Source organism: Alligator sinensis, unplaced genomic scaffold (assembly GCF_000455745.1).
Source record: "Alligator sinensis unplaced genomic scaffold, ASM45574v1 scaffold4_1, whole genome shotgun sequence".
Classification (NCBI taxonomy): domain Eukaryota; kingdom Metazoa; phylum Chordata; order Crocodylia; family Alligatoridae; genus Alligator; species Alligator sinensis.
Window position 1 is genome coordinate 3498317 of NW_005841887.1, and position 25584 is coordinate 3523900.

Consider the following 25584-nt stretch of genomic DNA (forward strand, 5'->3'; position numbering starts at 1 on the left):
CCAACTTGTACTTCCTTAGCTTGCTTGCAAGAACGTTGTGGGAGACCTGGCTAAAGTCCTTGCTTGTGGGGAAAAGCCTTGCTAAAGTCGAGGTAGATCACATCCAATGCTTTCCCTGCATCCACAGAGACGGTCATCTTTGTCGTAGAAGGCAATCAGGTTGGGCATGACTTGCCCTTGGTGAATCCATGCTGACTGTTCCTAATCACCACCTGCTCCTTCAAGTGCCTATCTGATTGCCATTCACTTTAAGAAATGATATATGCATTTACAATTCAAACACTAAGCACAGTCCAGGAGAGAGTAGTTTATTAGGTATTACAATTGTTATTTATTTTAAGAGGGTTTTTTCCCCAAAAAATGAAATTACACCAGCAGTCTATAAATTTAGCATATTTAGTTGCTTATATATTAAAGTCATATTTGAGATACATTGTTTAAACTTAAAATTGCTGTAAAATATTAGATCTTAAATAATTGCATTGGAGTTTGGTTTAAGGAGTACAAAGAAGTACCCAAGATGCAAATCCCATGATTGCACTTTATACTTTCCCTTTTTTAAAATGATCTAACAAATTAACAAATTTTCCTGAAAAAGATTAAAAACTGATTTACCCCCCCCCCCCCCCCAAAGCTACAGAAGAGAGGTTTTTTGGTTTTGTTTCTTTTTTCACACAGTTCCCGCTGATGTGAAGATATGCCTACATTGCAGTGTAATGTAGAGATACCTGAGCTGGCTTTTAAAAGGTCTTAGAAGATGCCTAGTTCTGGCAGAAAGGAGCTTTGTGCAGGCTAATTGACTGTGCTTCTTGGCAGACTGCAATGGAGATGTGCTCTAGTTCTCCTGGCCAGCTTTAAGGTAGTAGCTATAGCTACATCACTGGAGAGGCAAACCTTGATACCTAAACCTGAAGCAAAGTGCACCATGGCAGCAGCTGCATACGACTGAGCAGACTCTTCAGGCCTACGTGACGGGAGTTTTAAGGGTGTGAAAATGAGCCCTGGTTCATCCGGGGGTAAATTTTGACACTGCTAGAGCAGGAGTTAAACTGTTTTTGGGGCTGTATTACACCTCTACAGCTCTTTCAAACTGGGACAGTTTGTGTGCCCACAATTTTTAACCCATTTGCCTGTCCGTGGCCTTGAGATTCTGATTCCTTAATTATCTGATGAATGCCAAAGGTGTAACTGTTGTAGTAAAATGTGAAGGAGCATCTCTCAAAAATGAAAAACTCTGCAAGCTTTCAGAACAATACGTCCGTCAATGTATCAAAATATCATACTTCCAATGCGGCATTTTGAAAATCGGGCACAAGCACTGTGCTGCAAAACCAAATTATGCTCTGTCTCAAAATACACCTGCCAGAGAGGTTAGAGAATTCAAAAGCATGCCCCCATTCCTTTCAAAGATCACTTGAAAACCTGAGAAACCTCAACTTAGCAAAGTTAGCCACATACACTAATAAACCAGTGCTTACAAACTGAATGGATAACCTTAAAACCTGCCTGCTATCACCACCATGAAAATACTTTGTATAAGCCAACACCTGTCTAAGCTTCAGAAGCGAATATAGATATTTTACTTCTCAGGATTGCAGCGTGTGTGATGAAAATGGCTAGCATTATCTCTAGGAGACCCTGCTACTGTAGGTTGCTCTGGGTGAAGTGTGGGATTGGATTGGCCTATAGAAGAAACTTGTCTGGGGTTGAAATGCAGCACGGTCCATCACCAGTGTAATCGTATAGGCACTGTTTGTGCGTCTGTAGCGGTTAGTCCATGTGTTTACAGTTAAAGTGTCAGAGGATTTAACCTATTTGGCCAAATTATACTTCTCACACCCAATCAATGTTAGTGGAGCCAGGGTACATCAGGGCATGCACCCCAATAATCTCTCAACTTTTTACTGTCTTAACCAAGCTTAGTTCCTAGTTTCCTAATTGTCAAAAAATCTTGAAGCTTAACACAGATGCATTTTGTAGTCATTTGGTGCTTCCAAAAATCTTTGTGCTGCAAGCAAAGGAATTAATGAGAATCCCTCCCTAGAGACTTGGAAGCTTTGGAGGTACTCTTACCTTCATTATTTAAATTGCTTCGTTTACTTATCTAGTGAACAGTCCATTTATATTAACAGTATTTTAGCAACGGAGTTGGAGCTTTATATTAGGAAACTAAAGTAAGGAATCCTCTGAACACACCACATCTGAAATGCAGGGCTTTTTTGGGAGACAAAGCCCAATGCTTACTCATTTAACAGCCTTAAGAGGTAGTCATTAAAAAAAAAAAAGTTAGTTAATCTTGATTTATTTTCTGAGTGTTTTTCTTCAAACCAGCTGCATTTCCCACTGTCTTGATATCTGAAATGGTAGTGGACAAAGTGATGAGATGCATGAGAACTAGACTCAACTTGGGTGTGGCAGATGAGCATGGACCTACTTTTTAGTTAATAAGGAGGAATTCTCCTAGGAATAATTCAGAAAAGTCCAACCCAAGTCAAACACTTAAGATTATTAAATTCTACTGTTAATCTCCTGCTTCCTTGGAGATGACATTAAAAAAAAATCAACCCATATATTTCACTCCAAAAGAAAGAATATAGGTTGCTTTGTGCACAAACATCTCCAAATGACTTACTTGGCTGCTTTATTTACTGCTGAGTGAGAGAAACCCTGAAAAGATGAATACACAACCAGATGAACAATACACAAATCCTTTACATGTGTTCTGGGTGATTCTGCAGACACGAGATGAATTCCTGGACCACCCTACCCTCGTAGCAGGTCTGATAGACGCTTGCAAACAATGGAAACCTAAGAAGAGGATGGGGAGAGTTAAAAAAGTTTTTAGAGCTTATTTAATAGACTCCTAGATTGTTTCAATAGAACATACAAGTTCAGAAAATGTATGGACTTTGACTCATTTATTATGCAAAAAAAAGGCTGGAAGTTCTTAGTTCTGCATGTTGTTTTGCTTTGGTTTTTTTAATGTCCCTTTATACAGGTTGGGTGGATCTTTTCTTCTAGAAGGCTGCACTAATGATTGATTGGAGATCTACAACTGGGCGTGAAGCATGGTCCCAAGAAAATGAAATTGGAGCAATTTAGCATGGTATTTTTAGACTGTTCATTTCTTGGGGATGGAAAGTCTATTTAGATCCAATATTTAGCAAAACAGTAGGGAGAAGAGTTGTCTTGAAACTACCCAACAGTTTCAATTAAAGGCTGAGAACTTGTACCTGAGTATCATTCTCCCAAGCAAAGAAGAGGTGATTCTGAATATTTTGAAGGTAAGATCAAGCAGAAATAAATCTTTAATACTTTTCTTACTGTAGCATATAGAAAGATTTTATTTCCCTTTGCACGCTGCCTTGAAAGTTAATGACTGTACAGCTGCAAGCGGAATTGGTTTGGACCAAGTGTTCCCCATACGATTAAAGGGATGCTGTCAGGTCGCTTTTGGTCCAACATTTAGATTATTTCAAAACAAGCCTCTAAGAAATCTAAAACCAAATAAATTTGCCTTAGTACAATTCTAATGGAAGAGTTTTTAAACATGCATCCTCTTTGCAGAGTTTGCATGCCAGCTATTTCAGCACTGTGCTATTGCAACAGAACTTGGAAACTAGTTCCTGCGCTGATGTTTTCACTGTGTAAGTTGAGGAAAGGCAAAGGGTAATTTTAATTCATATTCGTTCACTTACATAACATTCAAAATCTGTTTTAAATTACTTTTATAGCCTAGTACTGTTCCTTTGTGCCATTATAATACTAAAAAATAGGGTTTAATAATTCAGTACACAAGCATACTTTGTTTGTGTATCATAATATGACAGAATATACTCATTACTGTTCATTCTGTGGATGCTGTTGGTGCAAAGTGTACTGGTGACATCGCCAGAGCATGAAATCCTATTTATTTACAAATCAGGTATCAAGACTATTGCTCAAGCCATTTTCCCAAGGGGACCATTGGGTGAAATGCTGAATTTTGATGCGTCATTGAGCCAACATTTATGTTAATGCTGTCCACCTTCAACGTGTTGATTTTGGTATGAATTGTGCCTTGATGTGGACATCAGCCCTGATGGAAATGGACAGATCATGTACTTCACGGGGACTATTCATGTGAACTGCTAACTTTGGCCAACATCATTTGTCGCCCCCTCAGTCTATCATATGGATATTTAAAGATCAACCTACTTACTTATCAACCATGTTTTTCTGTTTCAGAACCTTGTACACTTCAGCTGACGTCTGAGGACCTTGTAGTTTTTGTCCATTCAGCATCTCCTTTTCCAACTCCTCGATAGACTAGAAGAAGAGAGGATGATCACTACAACAGCATGAAAAGCAGCTGCATAACTGAAGCCAGGTGCACTCAAGATGGACGGGCTCTACCAGTGTAAAACTTATCCCTGTTTTGCACTTCTGTCAGAGACCAAGTGCTTAATGAACAGAAGGTAGCAGGGAAGCTTGCACAGAAGTAACTCAGCTTATTCTCTAAACTGGGCTTTGACAGGAAGGAAGCAACAACCTAATTTGCTGTGCCAAAGGAAAAGATTTTCATTTGCTCTTAAACTGAGATGCTGTTGTCTCTTCCAACTTCTAATGATCTTTGTTCTGCCCAAAGCATCCAATCTTTGGGAAGCACTTGGAAAAACATGCTATGCTTTTTTTCCTGCATCCATCTGTAATTGGCAAAGGGAGCCCTGCGGCTAGGTTTATCCATCATCAAGAAGACAGAATGCTCATGATATCTACATAATATGCTTCGTGACTTATTAGCACGTTAATTTATGATGTCTCCTTACTTTTCCAGTGCGTACAAAGGCTTCTGCTACTTTCCTGTTGCGTCCCCCGTAGCATGTAGTGATTAGATCAGCAACGCCACAGCTCTCCAGAAAAGTAGCTATTGACACGGAGCCCCTGCAGAACAGCTTTGCAAAAGCTACCATTTCCATTAGGCCCAGACGAATCACTGCTGCCTTGGTATTATCACCAAAATTCAATCCATCGCAGAACCCGGCTCCTACAGCTACTATGTTCTGCAATCAATTTAATGGAAAATATACAGAAGAGAGAGAAACCATTAGACATGTAGTTCTCCAATATCTGCTGACTGTAAGTGAACTCTGCCTTAAATTTGCAAGTCCTTAATGCTTCCGAGTATATTTAATGCCTTACTATTCTCAAACATTAGGCAGATAGACTTCTAAAAGCTAAAAAACCCCCACCCTTTTCCACTGTTATTTCCAGGTGTAAGTGTGTGGAAGTAGCTTGTTTTAAACCAGCTACTTGTTTTATTTTGGGTGCGTGCAATGAATATTTTCCCTTTGCTGCCAATCTTAGATCCAGAACCCTTCTGTTTATATGGTTGTTGCCCTCAATTAGCTCTTTCTTGGGTTTCCCCCTTCCAACATAATGTATAAACAAGCATTGGTACTATAGCCTCATGCTACTTTAGAGCAAAGTTGGCAGATTCCTGCAGAAGGCTGAGTAATTTTTACCCACCCCCTCAAAGAAAATTAGTGTGGATCTTAATAAAAATCGGTATCCCCCATTTCTGATTCAGAGATGTAGTTCCCCGTGTGACAGTAATAGGTTCCTTGGTGCTGATACCCCCAAGCATGGTGTCCTCATATTTGCACACTCCAGTTCTGCTCTCAGCAAAGTCAATGCTAAAACTCTGATTTCAAGGACAGCAGAACTAGAGCCTTTTCCTCAAAAATGACTCCAGTGTGTGGCTGGAAAGCCTATAGGGTACATGTATATGCATATGAACAGGCAATCTGCTGCCAGGTAAATCTCTGAGCCAGTTCTGCTTTTGTCAAAAATGTTGCTTGTCAAGGTGAGTTGAGTGTTAACATGATTGACTGAGTTGTATGCAAGTTGAAAATCCACTGCTCAGCACAGTGTGTTTTTGTTTCTAGTGAGGTTGCATGCAAAGCTCCCACTTGAGACTGGAGTCCCATTACTGCGAGGACGCAAGCAGCCCCCAGAACTCAGTCTCAGGGTAATCTATTTTATAAGATATTACCTGAACCTTGGGCAAAGATATTTGATTAAATAGGTCCGTTATCCTGTGACCTCTTAAAACAAGCAAGCTCCCAGGTGAAGAAAGGTCTAACTTGAATCCTATGTCTGGTCCTGGCTTGAACAAAGCAGACACATTCCTTTATGATTTATATTAAAACAGCACCTAGTGATAAGGGTTATACTCTACTGGGGGCGGTTTGTACCCGGGGTAAGTCCCATGCCTAAAACTGACAAGGAAATATAATGGACTCAATTCTGCCCTCAGAGGCAAGTGGCATGCCTGCAGTAGCAAAGTATGGTTGGGATTTGTGTTGAAGTCCCTTACCAACCTTGGTACTCTACGTACATCCTTATAAAACAGAAATAGCTACAGACATCATATGCTGGACAACTGGCAGCCTCAGCTACCAAAGAGCTTCATGGCAGAGGCAAGACTGGACCATGCAGCCTCCATCTGAGGGTAGAATTCAGCCCTAATACAATGCATTTGGTTTGGAAGCACTAACTTTTAAGGCTCCACAGATCTCCACTGTATCACAGTCATCCACCACGGTAATCCTGAAATTCGGGGTCTGCATTAATTCTTTAAAGATCTGCCCGTGCTTTTCATTTTTGCACCCTGCAAAAGGAAAGATGAAAGTTGCATGTTTCTTGCTCCACAGGTTACAGGGTGAAGAAAATGTCTATGGTTAAAAAGATACGGAGGAAAGGGAATAGGGACTGTTTGGGGCGGGGGCATTAAACCATGTTGCTGGGCATTAGTATGGGGGGATTGATTAAGTAATAGTAGTTCTCACAGCTGATGGCCAGTAACAGTGCATAAGCTGAATACTTGACCGACAATACACTTGGAGAGGTTAATGGCAGATGGCCTCCAAAACCATGTGCACCCAAGACTTGCCCTTGTATCACTGCAGCTTTGTCAAATGTTGTTTTTCTGATCTAATCCCTTAAGGAAACAACTCGGCGCTGCTGTGCTCAAATATGCCTTCAGCTCCTGAAGCCCCACCCAGCCCAGTGCTGGGTTAAATTCCTGAGCTCTGAGTCTAGCTTGGCTACTGCTTCATAGTTAGGGCACAAATGAGTCACTCAAACCTCCAGGCACTCTGCTAAGAGGCTATATCCAGATCATATTTGCACATGGCTCTAAAAACGTAAACATTGCTAAGTATTAACCTATAGGGGTAAATGCTTGATGCCAAATGCATTCTCACTTGGGGGGAGACCCTGAGACCAGGATGTTCGGTGTTTGCGCTTTTGGAGTAATGCCACGTTACCAGCCGTACAAAGGTCAAGTATAGCCTCATTAAAACACTCTAATTTGGCACAGAGATAAGGGCTGGCTGGCCCTGAATGGCAGTCCTGTTGAAGGCCTCCATTGCTTCAGGGAGCTTCATTAAACTCTGCAAGGATCTTTGAATGGAGCTTTTACCCAGTTTTTAGACAACTGGACTGGATTTTATTTCCAGCAGTGCTCCGCACAGGAAATCATCAGCTACCATTCACACATCCTGGTGCAATTTCTAGGCATTCAGCATCTCTGACAATCAAGCCCTCTGTTCTCAAATAAAATCTGCCCTGAGCTCAGTGGTCTTGTAACTTATAGGGTTGCTCCTTCCCTTCACATCCAGGCTGATATTTGCACCCTTTTGTTTCCCAGCTGGTCAGTGTGTGTGATTCTTGGTGATGGGATCTCTGGCCTGCATGGATACCAAGGCGCAGAAACTCTTTGAGGAGAGGGGACCAGAAACAAGGGGCAAACTCTTCTGTATGGTTCATCTCAAACCCAGAGTTCAGCCTTAAGCAAGGTAAGGATAAACTGTCCCCATACAATGAAAGTTTCTCAATGAACGTCCCTAATGGTCTAATTACACCCTCCGAGAGCAGAAGCTGATAGGATGGTGGATATTTTGCTCTTCCTACCATAGCGTGGGCATAAAATGTTCAAAGATTTGTACAGACCACTGGGAAGAGGCAATCAAGTTGCCCATGCAGGTTGGATTCCCATAACAGATTCTGTAAGTCATTATTAAAACTTGCTAAGTAAGCTCAGACCCAGCTCTCCCCACCACACCTTGTACTCAACAAGCAGCTTGAGGGGGAGGGAGGAACAGTATTATAACTTCAGTTACAAAGAGGTAGGAACACTGAAAACATTTTCAGCTTGGGGAATGGTGCACCTTCAATACACATAGAGCTTGTACTATCCAGTCTAGGGTATCAACATTTTATGGGCTTAGTACAGATCCCTCTGACATTAATAGGAATCTCTTATTCCTGTAGGAGCAAATTGAGCCCAAACTTTAATGGAAGAGAATAACAAATTGCTGCCAATATAAGAATGTGAAGTCATGTGGGTGAGATCTGACATCCACTGAAGTAGATGGAAATGTTGCCATTCCCTATGGGGAAGGGATCAGACACGTTTGCACATGTTGGTATGCCTACAACTAGAACTGTCAAAGCTTCTCCCATTTCCAGTACAGGTTATGCTTTGATCCTCTCTGCAGACACTGAGCTATGTCTCTGCCAGGGATTTCACGCTAGAAATGACTGCTCGCGGTAGAAGGTATTTGGAGCTCCATGGCTGTAACGCTCCCTGAATGGTACTTACCGATGGTGGTTTCACAGAACTTTTCATCAGCCACTTCACTGGCGATGTTGGCCCCCATGAGCACGCTGACTTCTATTTTTAGCTTCTCCCGAATTATGTCAGATATCAGCTTCAGGCCTTCAGGGCCCTCATCCACCCCCTGCATAAAAGGTAACATTTGATGTCAGATTGTTGGATAAGAAAAATGGTAGTGATGGAGTAGCTGTGCAAGAAATGTAGCTTCTTTGCATGTGTACGGTGGTACTGGGAGTTATTTAGATGAAAGGACCAGCCCCGTCTTCATGGCAATGTTAGGGTGCTGCTTCTAACCCAAGACCTACGTAGATGCAAATCACTAGCTTGTACTAGGTGATGCTTTATACTGGAGCTGGCTGGCCTGGCCTTTTGGGTCAGGGTATTGCTGACATTCAGGATGATGCGCTGGGGACACGACTGATGCTCTGTGCTGTTAATACAAATGCTCTGCTGTTCTCACATTGCTTTGCAATGTCACTGCTGTTGCTCCTGGAGGAAACTTGAGCTAACACGGCAGTAACAAAGACCAACCCTCATGTTAAAGCTGCTGGCACAAGGCTCTACTTTGCAATGCTGACTTTTTTCCTTTCTGCGTTAAACTTTGCTACCAAGGATCCATAGCTCTAAAATAATGAAGCCTTCAAGTACTGCGTTTCACTGTTCTTGTGCAAGATCTGCGTGAATTTACAGGCAAGACTGAAAGTTACCACTCAGTTACTTCGTGAGCTGTTCTGCACCGATGGTTGTGCACTAGTGGTGTATTCTGAACAGTGAAAACCTGGGTCTTGTATCAGCTGGCACCTGACAGTCTACCTGGGTAGGAAATAACTTTCTGTGACTCAGTAGATGTCCCACATACTAGAATTACTGAGAGATCAAATTAGTAACAAAGAGAAAGTTGATTCCCGTCTTCAGAAAGCAAAGGCAGCCTTTGCCAAACACCTAAGCAAGCCCCGAGGCAACCAGAAACCAATGTCTTCATGCAGTTTAAGCTCTGCAAGGCTGGGTTTCCTTCTATTTTGCTTCCTGCGTGTGAAAGCTGGACATTGACCAGGTAACATTTTGGTTATTTGGAGGAAGTCCGCCAGCAATCCTTAGGGGACCCTTAGATGCGTTCCTGGGAATCCAATGGTGAGGGGCAGCAATAGTTGCAGTGCTGAAGCACTGATGGGGAAGGTGCTGGGCTGTTGGGTGGACTGGATCACGTGCATGAGCAACAAAGCACACCACTAAGCAGCTGCCCCCTTTGGAGAAACTGGCAAGGCCTGTGGCAGACCTACTGCAGCCGTGCCTCGTTCGGAGCACGGTGCCACCTGGCTGCTGGTAGACAAGCAGTGCCATGTGAGGATCAAAGAGGGGGTTGACTTCTGGCAGCGAAGCAGTGCTGATCTGGAGGGAAAGCACACTAGGCTGAAGGAGAGAGTGGCAGGAGCTGAGCCCCAGGCCACACCTCTGCCCTTGAATTGCAGGCAGCAGTGCAAACAAGGAGGTTAAAGCTTCTTGTTGTAAGTTGGCCTAGTGAGTTATGTGCATGCATTGCACTGCAGGGGATTGAGCAATGTCTCTCTCATCACACTGAGACAGTTGGATTGATTAACTGGCTTTTGCCTTGGCTGGGCCAGCCCCAAGTCTCGGGGACTGGTAACCTGAAAGGGGAGACTGCACCTTTTCACGTGAGACCCAAGGAAGGGCAGTGTGCGCTCAAAAGCTTGTTTAACTTCTCTCCCAGCTATGCAGGTAGTCCAATAAAAGATATCACAAAAGAACCCTGGCCTCATTTCACATCAGGAAGTATGCCAGGCTGCAGCATTGCTTCTCGCAGGAGAATTTTTCAAAGAAAAAAATGCTGCAGAACCGTAGGTCTGAAGGCTAATTGTATTTCTTTCAACTTGTGTCTTTGATTGATATTTTCTATAGCACAATCCAAAGTAGACACCCTGGAATGAAAAGCATGTAGTTTTGCCTCCAGCTTTTAGTTTGGATTTTTCTCTCCCTCTTTAAAATAACCTCATCTCAGATTCCTTCAGCTTTTAATAAAGATTCTCCAATAAATCCCAAATGCACATCGCTTCAGTTCTACAAAACCAGTTATAGACATGATCATACAGTTTGCATGCTGCCATGAGCAGTCTTGGGAGGAGAAAATTTATGTAATATATATTCAGCCTGCTTTACACCTGTAGCAATTCCCATTGGGAATAACTGCATTTATCCTTGGTTAAGGATTAGAGTTTTTGGCCCCAAGGTTTACACCAAGCATACTTATTTCTTCATGGCAGACTGAACTTTGTAGGGACCACAAGTTACCTTGATCAAGGAAATTCCAAATGCTCCTGGTTTCATGTGAGCCGCAATCTGGTCACAAATTCGTGAAATGAACTGGTGGGGTAAAACAAATACCAGAATATCTGCCCCAGTTGCTGCTTCTACTGTGTCTGGTACAGCCACCTAGGACAAAAGTGATAAAACAAATGAACCTGCTCTTATTCCTGCAGAATAATCACACACTCAATTTGCCACATAAGGCCGTTAAAACACACGCCATTTAATTAACAAATGGTTAGTTTTAATACCACCAGTCATTGCATTTCATCCCAAAATGCCCATAAAGGCAGCCCCTCCTATCTTTGGAAAAATCTCACCCCGTGCCAAACCTCATGGAGATGACTGGGGAGAATGATACAGCCTTTAGTTGTGTTACCTTCCTGGGGACCCCTTTCAGGCCCAAGGCCCTCCATTTAAGATACCATATTTTTTTTGCACGCTGTACACCTCCTGAATAAAACAAGCACCCTGTTTTGGGAAAGCTGAATGAAGGAAAAAAAAGACTTTTCCAGTTCCTGGTCGTGTGGAGCAGGGGCAGAGTCTACTCTTTAGCTCACTTGCCTTCCCTTTCCTACTCGGGAAAGACCTCAAATTTTAACTTTCTTGCAGTCCCAAATTGCTCAACCAAAAGCCACTGCCAATTTGGTAGTGACCGTGGGAGTTAAAACTCCAGTTATGACACTGAGAGGTAGATCTGCCCCAGCTGCCTGCTTCCCAAGAGACAAGTGACAGCCATTGAAGCATCACTCTGCTTCCACTCCAGCACATACAACCGCTTCCCTGCTAAAGGCATGCGGCCCAGTTTTGGAGGGTTAATTTTGGGGGCAAAGTTGCATGTTGCATGTAGGTATGGCAGGCATGTGCCCCTTGTACTGCAGGCCCACTGAAGCCATGCTGTGAAGCAGTGGGCAACTAGTGTGGCGATCAGGAGATCCTGTGAATGCCTAGGATTCATGCAGGATTCGTGGAGGGGCCCCAGGGCACATCATGAAGGTAAAGCCAGGGTAGGCAACCCCCAGCATAGGTGCCAGAGCATGGCACGTGAAGGCATTCTGTTTGGCATGTGAAGCACGCATGCTTCACGGCAGACAGCGGGGAAGGGGCTGGGGCTGCACTGCCACAACAAGGATCGGGCCCCTTGCGGCTCCCCCCCCATCCGCCCCGGCACGCCAACATCTTACAAGTCAAGGCTGTGGGTGTTTTTGGCGCACTGCCCAAAAACAATGCCAACCCCTAGGGTAGAATAGAGGGTTACTTCCTTTACCTTGATGCCAGAAAGAAACTCCACAAAGGGATCCCTTACACTTTGGCCTAATATTTAGAAAATGAATACAAACACACCTTGGAGCTGGCAGGCTGTACCCTGCCCCAAGCCTTATCTAACCCCAACTGGAACAATAACAAAACCAGGGGATACAAGGGAAACAGCAGCTGAATGTGACTGCTGCCATTATCAGTAGCTTCCCTTGTAATTGGTGGCTTCCTCCTAGAAGTGGGAACCTCCATCTGCGCAGAAACAAGAGGACAGCACTTTCAGTTCTCCATAATCCTGGTGTCCAGCACTCTCTGCACTGATTCCTTCAGAGCCAATTTTGCATTTGTTTAATAAACGACAACAGGTCAAGTCCCAGTGCATCGTGACACAGGGACTGGGAGTGAAACATGCAGTAGTCCTATTCCACCCAATCCAGGTCCTTCAAAACCTGGTAATGGAAATACTGGTTACATGAAGTTAGCCACGTGAACCTTTCTTCCGCAGTACCAGTTTGAGATGAACGGGGATGCTTCTAACCTAAGGTCTGAAGACCTACTCAGCTTCTACAAGCACGCCTGGGCCATAAAACCCAGGAGGGGCAGTGGCCACAGGGCCAGTGGGAGGGCTCCTGCTGAATTGGCATTCAGCCTGTCAGAAGGCATGGTCAGAAGGCATGGGTGGGTGGTGCAGGTAGCTCCTGAACTCCCCCTGTTCTCGTTCGCCTCCTCGGCTCCTCTCCTTCGGTACAGCAGTGGAGCTCATATTTGGGCCATCAGGTTCGCCATCTCCTTGGGGCTGTTGCAAATACATGCGTTCCTGTGGGACGTGCATTTCCTTCACCCCCTGGGGAGGAAATGTAGCCCCTGTCCTGGGACCAGGCAGCAATGGGCAAGCATGAAGCTGGATCTCAGTGCAGAGGCTGTGAGCTGCAGGAACAAATATAGCTGGGTGCATGGAAACAAGATGGACTTCTAGTTACTTGCACCCCTACGGGGCCGGGTTCAAAAATGCTGTCAGACAGCTCATTCTGCTCAAGGCAAGGCTGCACTGTGGGATTGCAAATGGAGGACTGCGCATAAGGGCATGAGTACACATGCATTGCCACTGTCACCGTGCTAACACCATTGTGCCAAGGGGAATGGGGAGCTTATGCCACTCTGAAGCGAGGGAGATGTATGCTAGAAAAAGAGCTGGTCAACAGGAGACTGGCAGCCAGATCCTGTTCTACCTATTGGGTACCTAAATGTGACCCTGTTCCAACCCATTCAAATCCCAGAAAAAGCCTGAATGCATTTACTTTGTAATGCACCGCCATCTAGAAGCAAGTCAGGGAAAGAAGTGAAGAGGAAGATGCACCCAATGTTTCCATTAACAGCTTTTCAAGCCTTGCACTGGGTGGAATAAGCTTTTGGGCACCAAAACCCACTTCGGTGGCTGATAGTTGGAATACGACCTAGCCCTAAATATGAACCCCTGACAAGCTGCGCTGAAACAAGATGCTTTTGCCTGGTCTGGCTTTCTAGTTCAGACAGGGGGAGGCTGATACACAGATAAGAATAAAACACTGTGCTTGAGGGTTTTTTTCCATTTGTTCGACTTCTGTAAAAATAAGAGTTCAGTTCTCTAGATGCTGGGCCAAGAACTAATCCACATTCCAGCTTCAAGTCATGTGAGTACAAACATGTTGTTAGAGTACTAAATTTAGAAAAGCAAACCGCTCTGCACATGAAGGATTTCTTTTCTTGCAATGTGTCAACTCCCTATTGCGCAAATTCAAGCTACTCTGGAAATGCAGCAGTAGATTCACAGATTCATAGATGTTAGGGTCGGAAGGGACCTCAATAGATCATCGAGTCCAACCCCCTTCATAAGCAGTAGTTTCCTTACTTCCCACAACACTGTTTTTTGGCACGTTCCCGAACACACAAAATGCTACCTTGCTTGCTTTAAATGAAACAGCTATAAATTATCATATTTCCTTAAGTTTATGTAGCTGTCCATAATCTTGTACAATTACACATTTCAACAAGCCATAAAAAGGTGGGCGTAACTGCCTTCCTAGTCTGAACTCATGCTCATAATGACAGCGGTGCTTTTCCTACTGTTGCATACGAGCCCTGTAAGCTCTTCCATTGAGCTCTAACCTAGAAAAGGAAGGGAGAATTACAACAGCCTTTCTTTTGTGTAGACCAGATCCATCAGCATAGGTCTATAATCGCTGATTTACAGCAGGCAAACATGTAGCTCCTTTGCGTACCTGCCTTCAGTACAGCTAAATGTTTGAATGTCCGGTAGATGAGACATGTAGGGGAGGCAAGTAATGGGTAAAATTCAGAAATGAGGAAAATGGTGGAGTAAATTAGGCAGCAAATAAATATAATTAGCCCTTTCCTACTCTGAATGCCAAGTATTTATTATGAGGTAGGTACTTCTGCAGTTAAGGTTTGCACGTAAAGCAGGACTGAAGTCCCTCTGGGTCATTTACTTGTAAACGATCAAAGGAAGTGGACTTCAGTTGTGGGAAGTAAGATCCCAACAAGGCATCTAGCTGGCCTTCAGGCAATCTGTCCTCCGGTCACTACAGCTGTCTCCACTTAAATGTTGCTTTTGAAAAAGCAAACCAGGGATTGTAAAAGCCTAGTTCTAGCTCCACCAGCCGTCTTTCAGAACTGCCAGAACATGCTAGTGGTTTATTCAGCTTACCACATTATGAGGCAACTTATGTCCTGGAAGGTACTTCACATTTTCATGGTCTTTGTTTATGATTTCGGTGAGTTTCTTTCCATTTATGATTTCTTCAAAGACCCACATCTTCACAATAGGATCAAATCGGTTGGACCTCTGGACATTTTTGCCTATAATTTTTGCAATGGCAGATCCCCTGTAAAACAAAAAGTAACATCAGGAGGGTTCTGTATGTGAGCTCTGGAATAATCTTCCTTAAGGCAGTGGTTTTCAACCAGGGTGCTACTAGATCTTTTATGGGTGTTGCATAAAAGATCTAGTGCAAAATGATCTTTGTTTTGACTTAAAACAAAGTGCAAAATGATCACTGTCAGGTGAGCAAGCATGTGTGTGTGGATTCACAAGACCTACCCAGAGACTTCAAACAGGAATCCAGCGTGCCAAGAACATTGGGACCTGTGTGGTCCAAGTTCTTTGCAACAGAGGAATTACTCTATTAGTTTTCCAAAGTCAAACACTGAGCGGAAACTAAGAGCTGGCGTTGAGTCTAACCAGGTTGATGAATCCTCCTACTGCAAGCACAAACTGCATTGGGCATACATAGCTTACAAGAGACGTGTGTTACACAAATTAGAGCCATGTTTATATGCTTGCTAACTTGAAAAAGGAGGTGTTAAGTCATTACCCTCAGGGAAGAATATACCCACTACAGATGTACAGAAAATGTATCCAGAAATCCAGGGTAACTTCAAAGGCCACTGAGCAGAAAGCAAAACGTAGCATCAAATAGGAGGAAAAATAACATGGGACTGATTTTTGTCAGAGGTACTGAGCAACCACTGGCCCTAACAAATTCAAATCGGTGCTTACAGCTTTTCGGTTCCCACAGCTGATGCATCTGGGTTTGAACACAGAATTTACAATACTCTTTTTTTTTTCTCCTCTCCTTATTTACTTCTAAAAAGGCAAAAGAAAAAATGTAAATTGGCCTACCCAATCTAGAAGGTGCTGGTGAGCAGTTTCGATTCACAAAACCCTTGCATGTCTCATTTGAATGTATCAGACTTTTCTATCGGTAATGGAATAGGTACACATCAGGGAGGGCTCTCCTTGGGGACGCTCTGCTCTAAGGGAACACTTGTCTGATTTAAAATGCTCTTTGTTTAAGTCAATGCCTATTTTACAAAGGAGACCAGAGATGGTAAAAGTCTGAAAAAAATGTTAGCTACCTAGTTTTACTTGTCGCCATTTATGCTGTATCTCTAGGCTAAGAGGAAAGCATATAAACCAGGGGCGGGCAATTATTTTGGGTGGAGAGATGCTTATTGAGTTTTGACAAGCCATCGAGGACTGCATGACAGGCAGCCAGGGGCAGATAAATATTAATTTTCTAAATTTTTTAGGGGCCCTGCGGGCTGGATAGAATGGCTGGCGGGCCGCATCCAGCCCGTGGTCCACATTTTGCCCACCCCTGACGTAAACAGTGACATTCCCTGGCTTCCTTTTCCTTGTATACCAGCACAGTGCTGCGAGGTTCAATTACTACTACCCCAGTAGTAAAATATTTAAATAAAGCAAAAAATCTAGGTGGCTTGTGGAAGGCGAGCATAAATATATTGCTTAGTGCTTTTCCTTACATTTTTGAGCTCAATTTGATCTTTAAAGACCTGGCTAGACCACAAATACAGACTCAGAGTGCCTGCTTACTGATCCAGTTGCGAGACTGTTGCACTTAAGAACCTGACCAGGACTTAATTTTGTTACTTGCTTTCAGTAGTTTATCCAGGATTAAATCCAGTTAGGTCTATCTGTGCTATGTTTTGTAACGGCTTCATAAATGGGTGAAAGGGAAAACCATGTTGTAACTGTCTCCCTTGTCTTCAGTAGATTATGACATAACGGGCTTGCACAAGGCCAATTGCTTAATAAGCAATAAAAGAATTTTCAAGAGCAGATTGGTTAGATACTTGTCTAGGATTATTTCGACAGAGATGATCCTGCCTAGAGGCTAGACTACATGACCACATGAGGTCCCTTCCAGCTCCGTTTTCCCATTATCTTAGTCCTTATTCATATAGAAATCCCACTGAGGCCAATGTGTATTTTGCCTATGAGTTAGGTGCAGGGACAATGTTATACCCAGCTACTCAACACCTCTAGGGGGTGTTGTGAGGCTTTCAAGTCCCTTACAAATGAAAAGCATATAGGGAGATATTTAAGAGAGGAGGAAATCTTCAGCTAAGGACCATAAGCAGGACATAAGAGCTGTACCACTTCCTACCACTACGTTGCTGTTTGTTGTCTATCTCCCATCCAAATGGGAGACTCAAAAGGAGGTGTGATTGTTTAACAGAGGAAGGCTGGGGATGAGCAGTATAAAAGAAAAGAGAATGGGCTTGTGCCTGGGACATGACATATGGATCTTCCCATTCTGTTGCAGATTCCCTTTGTGATCTTGGGTATGTGATTCAGTCTCTCATTTCCCCCATCTCTAAAATGGGAATAACGAGCCCTCTCCCTTTTACCAATCTTGTTTCTTTTAGACCAGGGGTGGGCAAAATGCGGCCCGCGGGCCAAATGTGGGCCATGAGGCCATTCCATCCGGCTCGCAGGACCCCTAAAAAATTAGAAAATTAATATTTATCTGCCCCTGGCTGCCTGTCATGTGGCCCTCGATGGCTTGCCAAAACTCAGTAAGCGGCCCTTCGCCCAAAATAATTGCCCGCCCCTGTTTTAGATTGTAAACTCTTTAGGGCTAGAAACATCTCTTACTGCATGCGAGGGGCTTGGCTTTCAGTCAGAGCTTCTAGGCACTGCTGTAATATAAGAAGTTGGCCTGATTTTTCATAGGTGCTAAATAGCCATAACCAACCCCAAACTACTGCATTATAACAACGTGCTGCTGATATTGCCATCACCACCAAAACGGTTCTTCAGGTACTGTGAAAAAAAATGAACAGATACTGCTTGCTCTGGTCTATGCTTTCCAACCTCCCAAAAGCGGGACCATAATGCTAGACTCTGCGTCTTTTATTTTTATGTGGAAAGATGCAGGGTCTAGCATTATGGTCTCACTTTTCAAGCTTTGAGTCTGTCCCTTCAGCAGAGTTTTTGTAGTTGATGGATGCTCAGATGTTGCTGGAGAGATTTTGACACGGACAGGGTTGTGACGCAAGGGAATCAAGGTCTCCAAAGTCATTATTTTGAATCGTTTATTGGATGTTTAGCAGGCAGCAGGGAAAGATTCTTAGCAGGAAACACAGGAAAACTTGCACACAGTCACATAGCTCAAAAACTCATGCTCCATTTAACCAAATGTGTTTGAAATTCACAGTCATCACTCACCAGCCTCAGAAAAGGAACTGCTTTATGTGCAAAACCGGTCTTCAACAGACCACACAAGCTTGGCACAGCAGGTTCACTAATGCAAACAAAATCAAGGCCACTCCCTTAAAAAACCTTTACCTTCTTTATTCTCCAAAGGTCAGCTCATCAACGATCAGTCCAAACCAGATTAGATAACTTTTGATTAGATACTTTTTAAAGGAAAAACCAAAACCTAACGTATAAAACATCACCAACAGCTTTTTATCGAATTTGGTTCATCTCACTTTGAAATAATATGCTTATTATCCCAGAATAAGCATCTCCATCTGAGACACTTGAGAGTTATAATTATATCAGCATCATAGAAACAACCTCCTACATAGCCAACTTTGGGAGGAAGATGTACATCTCATATAGTGCATGAAGGTAAAAAAGTATAAAGGCATTTGGTGATCAAAGTATTAAAATATATACAGGCATCTCAAGGGAAGACATTTGCTTATCTGTTAATGGGAATGGAAGGCATTGCACCTCCTGCAGGATGAGATTTTGTGATCCTGTAATTTAGAAACTTATTCACATTGTAAAACTGAGGAGCAGAGCCATCACCCTACCACTCTTGCCATGCTGGCAGCTACGGACATGTGGCTTGGCAGTTGATTTACATAATCAAATTGGGGGCAAAGCTGTTGACAACATTAACATACTAAAAGTCATTGTGACCCACTGAGTTTCTGCAGCTAGCAGCAGCTGGTGAGACACCGTGCTATGAGTCAACTTGTGCTGCTGTGGCTCACTACAGATGCTTGAACTGTTACCTAAATCCTCTGATAAAGGCAGTAGATGACTCCAAAACTGAACGCTGGGCTGAGAACTGCATTCTTATTCATTACTGGCAAGTTCTTTGTGCCTTGTGTTACTCGGTTTTGTTTAAACGCTGAACAAAAATATAGTCTGTGCCCCACAGAGGTAACAATTTAAGTATAAGGCAATAAGCAGATGGATACAGATAACCTGAGGGGTACAAGGGAACAGTAGCCACATTGACCCACAGAGACTGTCACCAAAAAATAAACCCCAACCACTCACAAGTCCACCAAGGCGGCGAGGAGCTATTTTTTGGAAGCAGTCTCAAAAGCACTGCAAACTCAATGCAGATGTTGCCTGACATGGCCTGAACCAGAAGAAACGCAAGAGCTTAAAGTCTACTGAAGGCTGAAGAAAAAGAAACATGGGCAGATCTAGAATTTTGAAAGCAGGGGGTGCAGATGGTGAGATGAATCACTACATATACAACAACACATCTTTTTCTCCAGTTAAAAGTAAACTAGAAGCTTTACTAATATGCTAGGGGCCTAGGGCTGTATTATTCCATTCAAGATTGAAGCAAAAACAAATATAACGTAGCTGGAATCAGTTTAAAACCAGTCAGCCTGGCTGTGAAATAGGAACTTCGTTACCAGGAGCAGCTCAAAGACAGCAGAATTGCAGAACAAAAGTGAGTTTGATTGATGGAACATCAAGATCATTAAAAAGAAGCGAGAGTCGTTGACACCTGCAAAATGAAGAGTTTACAGGGGAACAGGTAGATTATAATGAACTGTGAAATCAGTTGAACCCCTCAGCACAGCCTGCCTAGAAATGCTGTTGCCACTGCCAGGCAGTTATTTCTAAACTTTGGGTAGAGCAGAAATCAAAGTGGGGTGCACGTTCACCAGTGCACCCTCTCCTTGGATCTGTCCCTGAAAAGGCCTGTTGGTTTCAGTGGGCACGTCTACATGTGCATTAGTGCACCTTTTCTAATATGCATTAAATTTGATACCTCCAATGGTAAATGAATACTCATTAGGATACACTAATGAGAAGTAGCACATTTACATGCTTTTTTAGTGACGCTTAATGCACAGTAGACAATTTTACTGTGCATTAGCATAATGCCATGGTTTTTTATGTGGCGCTTTAATGCACAGTAAAATAATTTACTACACATTAAAGCGCACATGTAGATGCACCCAGTGAGATCAGGACTAGGGTCGAAGCACTTTATAGATCAGTGTGTATTTCCATTTCCACACCCATCAGACTCAAGAAACAGAGGAACGACACAGATACACTTGCAAGATGGCAACCAAAATGCAGCAGAGATCAGATGGGACTTTAACATGGCACCCACTGAAGGATGTGTGTTCCCTGATACTTAAATCTGCAGGTGCTTCTTCTTGAGGGAAATGGTTTTCCAGCACAGGTGCTGACGTGGCTTCTGGGGAAATGCAAATATAGTTTTAAATCTCCTTGCAGCCATGGCCTTGCATGAGGCCTGCACTAATGTTAGTCCTAGCTCCTTCTGCAAGGAGCACACATGGGCCAAGCTGCCCCTTTGCTCTCCTCTTCAGCCAGGAAAGGAATGAATCTTTGAGACCCTGATGCCCAGATCGTGCAAGGCACTGAGACCCTTCAGTTCACACGCCAGGAAAGAGGCGCACAGCATGTTGGAGGAGTGGGCCCTAAAATGCATTGATAATACTTAGATCATTGGGCTTTCATCTAGTCTTAGAGCAGCGTCTACAGGCAAGTTAATAGCATTAGCTCTGTTTTACAGATGAAGAACAGTGGGCACAGACAAGCAAAGCGACTTCCCTGGAGCCACGGAGTGAATTAATGGCAGATCTGGGGATGTAATCCCTGGTTCCTGCCTTTCACTGGCCACCCTAACCAGAATCCGGAGTGAGCAATGGGCACAGTGATACACTCATACCTTCACTGCAAAGGCAGTATTGGGATAATGATTTGGATGGTCTAGGCCAGGAGCTGAATCCCTAACAGTATAAGAGTGTATATGCATAAATGCACAGCGTAATTGGGACTGTACTGTGGGGGGGTCAAGTTTCAGCCGGTCAAGGGTTACATTTTGAAAAAATGCCTGTTGTCTTGTCTTTAAAGATGACTTGGTTGTGTTGGACTGGTTGTTTTGGTGACGGTCCGAAGAACACACAAGAAGCAAGATTTATGTGGCATTATCTTTTACCGGACCAACTATGTTGTTGTGAGAGCTGTCAGAGAAGCTTTCAGGCAGAAAATGCCTTTCCTGTGGTCTGGGAAAGAAGAGTATGCTCTCAGCCTAACTAAATGCCAGGTAAAACAGTGACTTGTTTAACTATTTATGACTGACTAACTTGTTCAGAAAGACATGCAGGTTTGTGAATGACAGCCTATTTCATCAGATGCTGTCACCTACACGTGTGCCTTTCTGAGCTATGGTGCCACCTTACCCTGCCTTCTGCTTGATTTCAGAGTAACACGGCTATCTCCCTCCCTCTATTTGGAAGTGAAAATGGTCTCAAGTCAGGAGAGGAGGACAGTAAGCCTGTGGAGCAAAGGAGACTTAGGCATTTAGAAACCTAAACCCTCCTGGCTGAAAATGATCTCGATGATTTTGATGATCTTCCAAGATCCCTTCCAGCCCTAATGTCTATACAATCTATGAAAAATCTGATTAAACAGCTTTAAGGGGACAATGTTCCTTTCAAAGAGAGATGCCAGCTAAGGTGTAGCTAAAAGAAAGTGCCTTTCAATAGTGCTCAAGCTGGATAAGAGCTCGTAGACCCGCACGTGCATACGCAGGCCCAGTGCTCTGCAAAACATGGTTTCAAGGCCCAGCGCAAACAGGACCTTTGAGAACAGACTTTCTTCCTTAGCAACAGGATGGGAAAGGCAGAGACAGTTCAAACAATTACGGTACAATGATATTGCAGTCATTGCTGTTGTTGTTATTGTTATAATCAACATGAATTAATAGGAACGTGTACCGTCATTGCGTTTTCTCTGCCTTCACCATCCTATTGCTAAGGAAGAAAGTTAGAGTAATAAATATTTATATCCTGCCCTCCCCCAAAAAAGCTTAGGGTGGTTTAATATGAAAAACAGAGAAATTATGAAAACATCAACATATAAAAGAAGACCCCCACCCTCCGACAATACCTGAACTTCCCACTCCTGCTGCAGGCTTACCCAGATAAACAAAAAAAAAGGGAGTCATCTCAGATTTTAGACCTATTTCCCAGGGCTGAAGTGTTTCCACAGCATCCAGCCCTTCTCTGGGGGCATCAGAGGAGCTTGGACTTCCCTTTGAAGATGGAAACAGGTGGGTGCCCTGGGGACTGTAAGAAAAAAGCTCGACGCACCCGTACAATGCTCTTTTATTTGGGTTGCAGATAGGAACTCAGTTCAAATGGTCTCACCCCATAACTTCCTAAGAAGTCTGTGCTCCTAATTAAAACCAGCTGGAGTTAGGACTGAGTCCTAGGAGAAAGCTCAGGCCTCTTGGCGTTTACTCTGGAACCTAATGCATGCCATTTAACATATAAATGCTGACTATCCACTCATTTTTGCAGAAGCACGTGATTAGTGCATGACAAGTTGGGCAGAATATAGATGTATAGTACTCCACTTTATTTCCAAATCTGATCCCTGTTCTCAAATTTGTCCCTTTCTAGAATAGGACTTCTTGAAAGTAGAGCCAGCAGCCAGGGCGCTTTTAGGTCTCACAGTCTGGAAAACAAGTGCTGTATTACTAACTCAGCCACTACAGACAAGAGAGAAAACAACCCTGTAGACTAGTGTCTCTCAACCTTTTTAGACTCAATGCACACCTGGATAGGCTTGAGGCGCCCCTCAGGAAATGTTAGTACTTAGTTTTCACTTGCTTTCTTTTTTACTACAGAAAAATAATAGAGCAATTCTTCTGTTGCAAAAAACTCAGAAAGATCACAGCAGGTCCAAATGTTTTTAACACTGTAGATTCCTATTTGAAAGCTCTAGTTTTATCAGTGAATCATACTTGCACCCCTAACAATGCTAATGTGTGTAGCACCCTGGAAAGGATCTCAAGGCACCCCAGTGTGGCATGGCACCCTGGTTGGGAATCGCTGTTATAGATGGACTATGCTAAGCCCTCAGTGGTTGTAGTGCAAATCTAGCGACTTAAATGCAGAGAGGTATACTTATTTACACCAGTGTGAAGATCTAGCTGGGTGCAGAATTCCCACTGGAGCTGATGAAAATCTGTGTCTCGCGACTGTAAGCTGGGGATGCTCAGGATCTCTTCCAGCATGAGGAACTTTCCTGTTTGCTACAGAACCATGCTTCAGCCAGGGACAGAGTAAGTCATTAACAAAAGCTGCCAGGAGAGCAAAGGACCCAGATATCCCCTTGGCCAACTGCATGTGCTGTGATTTCCAAGCAGAGATAATGGGACAAAATATTGAGGATGGGGAAATTTCACCTGCATTCAGGGTAGTTTGTTACATTAAAAAGTTACAAGGAGAACAGCACAGGCTGTGTAGACCCTGTGGGCTGGCGGCTGTTTTGGGACTGGTGGAATGAAATCTCTGAAGGCCACATATGCAGCCCATGACCGGGACACAAACACAGTCTCTGTGCGGGGCTGTTTGTTGCAGCAGCATTTCTGTTCCTTGTGACCCTCCCCACCCTTGCACCACCTGGCCATGTCCAGATGAGCATGGCTATGTGGTATGTGGCACCGCAGATGCATCCGCAGTGCCACACACCACACATTAAGGCATTCCCCGTGCTGTTGCTGTGCAGGGGGTTGTTTTGATCCCAGGAGATCCTTGGGTCAAAAAAACCTGTGCAGAAAAATGGGGCAGCATACGTGGCAGCAGGGCACACCACCCAAAACTGGAGCCTGGCTGGCTGCAGCTATGCTCTGCCAGCTGGCCAGGCTCCCAGCTGCAGGAGTGCCATGGCTGCAGCTTCCTTGGCCCCCAAAACCCTAGGTAAGGGTGCTGGGGCCAGCACAGTTGCTGGCCCTATCCTTCCCTACCCCACCCAGAGTAACCTGCCACATGCCAGAGCACACGGGCACGAGGTGCGCCACTGCTTCTTGTCCTGGGGAAACAAACTGTGTTTGTGTGGACGTGGCCCCTGAGTCCAAGGTTCAGAGCATTCACTTCCTACCCTTAGATACTGATATACATTTTCCATGCACTGCCAAATATTGATCACCTGAACCCGATTCTCATTTTATGGTGGGAGAGGTAGGAAGCCCTCAGGGCTGTTTGTAACTCCGCCACCGACTCTGCAAATGACTTCGGGCAAATCGCTTAACCTCCCTGTCCGCAGGAGGTTACTTGCCTCTGCAAAGCTTTGGGATTTATACGTGACAGTGCTGTTCAGTGGGAAGACAAATAAGCACAGTCTAATCAGCCACATGCCCAATCCACCCTGTGGCCAGTGAAGCGCATGGTTGTTAACCAGAAGGCAAAAAAATCCTCATCATCCACTTTGACAGCCCCCTCCCATCTGTGCCAAATCAAAATCAACACGTTGTGGCACCTGGCTCCATAACCTTGTTGACAACGTGCTTTAAAATGTAACGTCTGTTCGTGGTCTTTCATTTTTTGCCGTGTTTTGGGAGGTTACGGATGAGCTGCATGGTGTGATCATTGAGAAAGGGTGAGTATCAACTAGTGTGCCTGTTCAGCTTTCTACTGCATTTGTTCTAACAGGCCCCTGATGTTTCATATTTCTGTTGTTTTTTTCTCCATCCTTTATGGCTCTGGTAGGCAGGCAAGCTCAGAGGCATGCATCTGCCTGGTCTGTGAAGTCTCAATATTACCTACCGCTGCGGCTACAAGTGAGGAGTTCTGGCTCCCAGCACTGACACCCTAGGAGTGAAGATAAGCAGCAGCTCCTTGCACGTCCTGTTGTGTATCATGTATAATACAGTCCAGAGGCCGACCAGCCAGGCCGTCCTCAGCGCTGCACAAGCCCCTGATGTATGACAGTGTCTGCCACAGACAGCTTATCATCTTCTAAGACACAACTTGAGGAGGAGACTAGCAGGAAGGCCAGGGAAGGGCTGATAATGAATAGGTCCCTGGCAGGGATCTCATGCTATCACGAGGCAGGCTTCAGGGCCAGGGGGTTTGGCCTCATCACTGAAGGCTATTCAAATAACCACCCTGTTTTCCAGGCTGGTGGGGCCCATGCCCCCAGTTCGCTGGCACCCGAAGTTTTTCAGGCCCCTGGAGCTGGATGCCGGCAGACGCTAGGGACCTGTTGCCGGGTCCTGAGCACCCACGTTCGTCCGCTGCGACAGCAGTTAGGACATTCGGGGCCTCTCACCTGCGGCAGGATCAGGCTCCTCTTGCCCACAGGTTTTGCATCTCAAAACCCAAAGAGGGACCCAGGGGCGACGTGGCCACCACGTTTTCCACCCCCACTCTCTGCCTGCCTAGCAGGGCTGTGCTGTCACCCAGGGAGAGCACCTGCCTCGGGGGAGGGACCCGGGTCTGTGCCACCCTGGATG

General features: G+C 44.3%; 1 protein-coding gene across 1 annotated transcript in view; it reads right to left on the minus strand.

Moving 5' to 3' along the window:
• Positions 1-287: 287 nt before the first annotated feature.
• LOC102371629 (glycerol-3-phosphate dehydrogenase [NAD(+)], cytoplasmic-like) overlaps positions 288-25584 on the minus strand; it is a 25580-nt gene continuing 283 nt past the window's right edge. The window contains exons 2-8 of the mRNA XM_006017908.3: positions 14946-15123; positions 10970-11110; positions 8648-8786; positions 6540-6652; positions 4809-5042; positions 4202-4308; positions 288-2808 (exon numbers count right to left, since the gene is read on the minus strand). Of these exons, the coding sequence (XP_006017970.1) occupies positions 2712-2808; positions 4202-4308; positions 4809-5042; positions 6540-6652; positions 8648-8786; positions 10970-11110; positions 14946-15123 (1009 nt within the window). The 3' untranslated portion in view covers positions 288-2711. The remainder of the gene's footprint in view (positions 2809-4201; positions 4309-4808; positions 5043-6539; positions 6653-8647; positions 8787-10969; positions 11111-14945; positions 15124-25584) is intronic.